This window comes from Adiantum capillus-veneris, chromosome 20 (genome assembly GCF_014529385.1).
Source record: "Adiantum capillus-veneris isolate H3 chromosome 20, ASM1452938v2, whole genome shotgun sequence".
NCBI classification, from domain to species: domain Eukaryota; kingdom Viridiplantae; phylum Streptophyta; class Polypodiopsida; order Polypodiales; family Pteridaceae; genus Adiantum; species Adiantum capillus-veneris.
The window spans coordinates 16842772-16849977 of NC_140950.1; the positions used below are offsets into that span (position 1 = coordinate 16842772).

The 7206-nt window shown below is 40.7% G+C and overlaps 1 protein-coding gene across 2 annotated transcripts; it reads right to left on the reverse strand.

The window, feature by feature from the left end:
* Positions 1-1709: 1709 nt before the first annotated feature.
* On the reverse strand, positions 1710-6327 carry LOC147432165 (uncharacterized). Of its 2 annotated transcripts, none has more exons than XM_086492156.1 (3): positions 5751-6327; positions 2943-3075; positions 1710-2100 (listed from the first exon to the last, which is right to left on the reverse strand). In XM_086492156.1, exons 1-3 carry the CDS (start codon positions 6245-6247, stop codon positions 1915-1917), a joined length of 816 nt encoding a protein of 271 aa, XP_086348282.1. In that variant the 5' UTR covers positions 6248-6327; the 3' UTR covers positions 1710-1914. The 2 variants fall into 2 exon arrangements, with proteins under 2 accessions (XP_086348282.1, XP_086348281.1); XM_086492155.1 differs by lacking the exon at positions 5751-6327 and adding an exon at positions 4576-5709.
* Between the last annotated feature and the right edge of the window lie 879 nt (positions 6328-7206).

Here is a 7206-nt window from a genome sequence, read left to right on the forward strand (position 1 = left end):
TCTCTCTCTCTCTCTCTCTCTCTCTCTCTCACACACACACATTAACTTAAACTAGAAGAAACTCATTTTTGGGTGACAAACAGCTTGGTAGTCCCTCTCTGCAACCACCCAATCTAGCAGCTACCATATTGTGGCCATTGTAGGACTACGAGTTTTCAAGAAGCTAAATTTTCTTTGGCTAGAAATTATTTGACACACCCTCTAGTCAAGAAATCTTAATAAATTCACATGTTTGAAAGACCCTCACCTAGATATATATGTGTTTTAATGGACTTTGTCCATGGCACAGTTGTGTTGCTCTCAAGGCACACTCAATCATCATGGTATGATTTTCAATGAATCGTGCTGCTATGGTCCTCATTTGAGTGCAATTAGCTCCAGGACTTTGTGTTGTTGAGACAATTCAATGAGTTCCCTATAAAAGAAGAAATACTATTATAGCTTGAAATAATCAATGACAAGTAGCATTTTAAAAGACTCTAAGATGTTTATAAGACAACCACACTAATAGCACTCCACAAGTGAAGAGTAGAATAGATAAGTATATGTGTACTTTCTTAGTGAGCTTGGGAGAAAGTGAATGCAACTTGGGCCAATGATGAATTGGAAGGTGATATGCACTATTCACCGGAATATAATATATCCCTACAATCTTTTTTTCGTTTCTTTTTATAAGAATCAGCCAAGATGCTTTTGTAAAAGTTTGGATGAAAGCTAAACTAAGTTGTTTTGGGGGGGGGGTGTTTGCATGGACATAGCACATGGATGTGATAGCGAGAGGGAAAGAGAGAGTTTTTTTCGAGGGCACCAATGTTCGAGAAAAATGTCTCGACTTAATATCGTGCTATTTTCAATTTCAAAAATGTCGAGGAAGGTAAGGGGAAAAGGACAAAAACAATGTGAAAACCCAAAAAATAAACCTTATTTTATAAAGAAAAAATTATCAAAATACAACTCTAATTTGTGGAAATTTCCAAAATACCCCCATTAATCTCATGAATTCCCAAAATGCCCTTCAAATTTTCCAAAATACCCCTGGTTGGTTGTGAGATTAAATATCTCCAAACATTAAAAAAATAGTGGCTTTTCAATAGAAACTGGTAAAACTAGAATTTTGGTTGGTTATGTACGCTTTGGAGATGAATTGCTTCATTATTTTCCCTTTTGTGAAATTTCCTGTTCACAAATTCAAGGAAAAGAATTTTGTAATGCTTGGAAAAATGAATTTTTCCCGAATACACCTAGGTGCGATGCCGAATTTTTCGTGTGGGAGGGGAGGGTGGTGATGATGGGGAGAGAGAAAGAAAGATGAGGCCAAGGCGGTACTGACACATGGAGTGAGAGGAAAAGTGGACGCGGTGTAAAGAGACGGAGGAAGGCCATCCTTTTGACATGCAGCACACACAGAGACATGCACATTTGTAGGCGATAGATGTAGCAATGGAGTCTCTCCCTCCCTCTACATAAAAGTGCACACTTTCTATAATGACAAGCTCCTAAGAGTCTTCTGTGTTGATTGCTCACATTCAACTTATTAATTACATGTACAAATTTTCACAACCTTTTAAGAGGTAATTGCTTTTATTTTCCACGTTGGATCCATTACTTACAATTTTGCACTTTACTACAATTTTGATATTGCTATGACTTCAACAGTAAACACTTTAACATAAAGAAAGAAAAGGATATCTGAGAAACAATAATTGGAGTTGAGTAGAATATGAGGAGGACCCCAAACCTTCAGTACATTCAAGCTTTTTTTTTTTTTTTTTTTTTTAAATAGCAAAACCCGCAATAGGTTTTTTCGGTACATCCAAGCTCTAGCGCTCGATTGAAGTTGCATTGAATAAAGAATAAGGTACCATAAGTCTTTTCATATCTCTAGAGTGGACTTCTCGTTTTAAGTAAACAAACCTAGGTTTTTCTCTTATAAAAGGAAATACTTGAGAGGATTAAGTTGCCAAAAGTTAAGGCAAATGCAATAAAGAGCATTGCTGCCCCTCCAGAACCATTTCCACAAATCCTTGAATCTGAGCAACTGAGTGCCGTAAGATAAGATGCACCCGCACTTCCTGCCGTTAGGAAAAGGCATACAAAAACCTGAAAACCAAAAAAATATGGTTAGCTTTCTACCATAACATAAAAGTGTATGCTCACAAAACCTTACTTTATCACGTGGAAAAACTTCCATGCTATGCTTCTTAAGGACCACTGAGAGAAGCAATCCCCTATTTAGTAATGGATATATTGCTATTGTTCAAAATAATATATTTATTAGTAGAAAGAAAACTTATTCTCACATTCTCAATAGTTAAATTCACATTTCCAACATTTTAACATTTTATCATTTTAATCATTTTTTCTATTATGTTCCTATTTATGCTCGACAGTATGGCTCGTGTACTGCAATTGAATTCCACCGCACATACAAACCTTTATCTTTAAAGATAAAAAGAAAAAAAAATCATCAAAAGAACATAGTGAAAGTAAACTTTTATCTTTAGAGACAAAACGAATGAAAAATCATCACAAGAACATAATGACAGCTATGCCACCTCTACGACTCCCCCCGCCCCCCCTTTTTCACTTGCTTCTCTTTTTACTTTCCTTACAAAAGCAAGGCAAATTTCTTGATTCCCCTTAATGAGACACACTTTGGCACACCCATTGAAAGTAAACTCCTCAATTCTTCCCAATGGAAATACCTTTTGGGAAAACATCAAAAGAAATTCTCCTTTGGTATAGAATGGATAAATGCAATCACATTCTCGGAAAAAAAAAAGTATGCAATTTTGATGTGAGGAGTCTCACGAATTGAAGCTCATAATACTATTCATGCATGTGGGCAACTCGTCTTAAATCAAACAAAATAGCTCAATGCATTGCATTTTTGAATCATAAAGAGTAGGAGAAAAGGAGAATAATGGTCAAGAATCTCAAACCTGATCGCCAATGTAAAAGATAAGGTGACTAGCATCACCAAGGATCAACGTCTTATTAAAGAATCCTATGCTTGCAACAACTGACCCAAATCCTGAGTACAAAATCCCAAGTGCTGCAATTGCTATTTCATACCTAACGAGAGAAATTAAAGATTGAGTTGGGGTTTCTTGAACTTAAGCAAAGAGAACCAAATGAAAACCATTTAAATTATAATGTACTTAAGACACAACCAAATAGAACCCCCGTTTAAATTTTAACGCATGCCACAATGTACCTATCAATTCCTGTAACAAGACATAATTCACATTTGGTAGGCTTTGCAAGGTTTCTTATATAGCTTGTAGGTGGGTAATCAATAGCTTTGATTGTATGGAATTTAGGCTTAAGTGAAAAATACAAACTAGTCCTATCAATATTCTTTGTGTACAAGTCCAAATTGAGAAATTTTTAGAGTTATAACACTAGAGACAAATTAGTTGTCTCAAGACCTGCACATAATGGTTCATGCTCGGGAGGTTCACTTTGTCTAAATCTACTATATCATGTGCGTTCAAGATGTCTTTCAAAAATCCCTTCTCTCTTAAAATCTATAATTTTTTTCTAGATTTGTAAAACTAATAACTTTGTTTGTAAGTTTAAAGGGAGTATAATACCTTTATGTTGCTCTCACGTGGTAGTCACATATTTTATCAGTGATTTTGTAGGGTTCAAGTACCCTACGAAGAATTTAAAGGAGAAAGCCGGGGTCTATGAATTTCTATGTAAAAGTTCTATGTGTGTGCTTCGAAGTTCCAATTCCAACACCTGATAAATCAGTGGGCAATGAGTCTACTCTAAGGTTTGAACATGTATGTAGAATAATGTTGTTTGTCTACTCTGAGGTTTGAACACGCATACTTGTACCTGGATGAATCCTCAATACACCCAAAACCACCTTCAAAGGAAAGTGCAAGTTACAAGGTCATGATAGCCATCCATAAGACAATATACCCATTAGCTCCATCAGGCAAAGCATTGACTAAATACTACGACAACCCCACTAGAGCCGTCATTGCCGAATAGTGTGTGTAGAACTAGGCACTGATATATGCTCATTAACACACACACACAAGCACACACATGACAAGCGTATGATGTGATCACACATACTTACCATACTTAGTCGTCTCCAAGACAAACCAAAACATTATCTATGATTAACCTTGGATAATAGCTAAAGTGATGTGTGCAAGATATTTAAGCAATGGCTATATATCAAGTGTTTGAACTACAAATATTATACTTTATTTTTCCATCTGGTATGCCATGGCACACATGTGACGTACGGTTGACATAGGGAAAAACTATGTTCTGTGGAATAAATGAGGTCTCTCTCTCTCTCTCTCTCTCTCTCTCTCTCTCTCTCTCTCTCTCTTATGGGTGTGGTTGAATGGTTATCCATTTCCCTATGGAGTATCGGGTCTTGAGTTCAAAACGCGGCAAAGAGATCTTTGAGGTCTCATGGGATTCTTCCTAAGACGTTAAAATGTCTCTCTCTCTCTCTCTCTCTCTCTCTCTCTCTCTCTCTCTCTCTCTCTCCACATTAAAACTGCCAACCGGAAATTGAGAGATTAGATCAAAGCCTTCACTTACTTGGGGGAAGCAGTGGAAACAGAGAGAGCATAATAGTAAGTGAGAATGTCATTAAGGTCATCCACTTTGGAGATGAAACCAGGGAGCACAGCAACTGCGACCACGACACACATCAATGTCAGCACGCGCAGGACAACCTCAGCCAGCAGCCATCCTTGGGACAGGCGGTCGACCCAGCACCCAACCGACCCACCCACATCAGCATCCTCACCCCCATTGAGCTCATCCTCCGGAGCCCTGCCCAATGGGGGCGTATTTGTCAATGCCTCCGGCGGCACCGCCTTTTGAGACATTGCAGAATATTCGCCTCTTCCAGAACGCGGTGATGGCGAAGCGCGTACCGGAGGCATGTAGAATGCCCCTGATACGGGCCGATCAGATTCAACATCCATCGACCCCAACCGCAGCGGCGGCTCGCCGAAATCGCTTGCCATGTAGGAGGCTGGTGATGCGATTCGCATGGGCGGGCTATCGAAGTCGCTTGCCCTGTAGGATGCTGGCGATGCGATTCGCATTGGCGGGCTGGCCGACGATGGAGCCGGTGGAGCAGATGGAGCGTCCAGCTTTACAGAGTTCAAGTCCTGGGCATGGTACCCTCGGGAAGCTTCATCCATTTTGCTCGACTATGTCTCTCTCTCTTCTCTCTCTCTCTCGTCTCATCTTTGTTTCGAGCTCCTGAGTCCTGACAAGCTGCATAGGCCGGCATTGTTTTCTAAGATTTCCTTTGTCTGTGTAAAATTTAGGGCACATTGTTCGCAATTAAGAGGACGTCGAGAGTTCGATCCTTCTCTCTCTCTCTCTCTCTCTCTCTCTCTCTCTCGCGTGTTAGAGTTCAAAACTCGTCGGGTAGACCTTTAAGGGCTCTTGGGAATTGTTTCTTCAGATTACAGTTTCCACACTGCTATCGTGTGCTGCAGAGTGCATTTTTGTACCGATCAAAAAAATTGGAAAACAAGGAATCTATCCTGATTCCAGAGTTGTATGTGTCATTATTAATAATTTTCACTGCAGATAAAAAGTTTCCATTTCTCAAACATTCAAAAAAAGCTGAGCTAGAAATTGTTGTCTCAATAACGCTCACTCTTTGAGAAGCGGGTATTTTTCTGATTGAGTCGGAAAAAAGGTTTGTTTGTAATTAGCATATGTTTAAGTACATGAAATTAGGAAAGGCTTACTTGGGAGAAGCGGTGGAGATAATTGATAATAAACCGGCATTGAGCCCATCAATGTTGGAGATGAAACCAGGGAGCAGACCAACAGCAACCACCGAAGAAACCAAGGTGAGCACACGCAGGATCACATCACCCAGTAGCCATTCTTTCGACAGACCGGCCCAGGAACCAAAACCGTTCGACTCGCCCTTTAGCGGTACCGCAGAGGACGGCTGCATCGGCGATCCTGCTGGCGCCATCGGCGTTGTCGACATCGGTGAAGTGCGCACCGGGGGTGCGTTGAATTCCCCTGTTGCTGGCTGGGAATCGACATGCATTGGGCCCATCCGAACGGGCGCTTCGTCGAAATTGCTGGTCATATAAGATGCGGCCGGGGCCCCAACTCGCACCGGGGGCCTGTCGAAGGTGCTAGTCACAGGTGCAGCTCCACGGATGGGAGCGTCCAGCTTTACTGTGTTGAAGTCGTCGGCATGGTACCCTCGGTAAGGGCCTTCGTCCATTGCTCAAATCTCTCTCTCTCTCTCTCTCTCTCTCTCTCTCTCTCTCTCTGTGTGTCTCTTTCTATGGTGGCGTCAAGCACATCTGCGCACATCTTGTTTAGAGCTGCTAAATAGCAGTGAAGGGGTGGGCGTTGACTTAAGTTTGAACTTTCCACGGGGTGTCCAGCTCAGCCCCACACTACGTGCCTCACCAAATTGTTTGACCGTCCAACGCACGAGGTGGGGAGAAGAAGAAGAAGAAGAAGAAGACAATTTTAAGGTCGCAGGAAACTATTCCAAAAGAAGAAGTGAGGAGAGATGAATGTGGAGACGAGCAAGACTCGATACTCCGGGGAACTGAGAGAGAGAGAGAGAGAGAGAGAAAGAGAGAGTGAGTAGTCAAGGTCTTGCGACAATGGGCGTCCAGAGTTCGAATCTTGGATCTTGATGCACGATGTAACAAGAAAGAGATTTGAAATTGTTCTTGGTTATTTTGATCTCGTTATTTTGGTAAGTTTAAATTGTAATGAGAAAACCTTTTAAGCGGTTCTTATATTTTGAGCGTGATGTATAATGTCCCTCACCTCTTGTGGGGCCTCAAATATACTTCAAGATCTCACCAAGGCTAGAAAAAAACATTTTTCCTCACCAAAGAAAATAAGGGCAAACTTGAAACTCTCCCGGGTTACAGGTCAAAATTTGAAGCTTTTGCCGGTAAAACTTGTGAAAATTTCCCGGTTTTCTTCAAGGCGAGCTCAAAATCTAACCGGGATTTGAGGATTTCAGCCGGTTAAAATACACAAGACCCCGGTTTTTTTCTAACACTGGATCTCACAACTTTGACAATGTAAGCCAACTACCAACTTGTTGACTCTACTTGCAAGCCAGTACAAAATGTTGACTTTCCTATGCATGACTTGCAATAACTTTGTTTTTCTCGATGAAACATGCTAGACAAGTTATGCACTATAACAAATGTT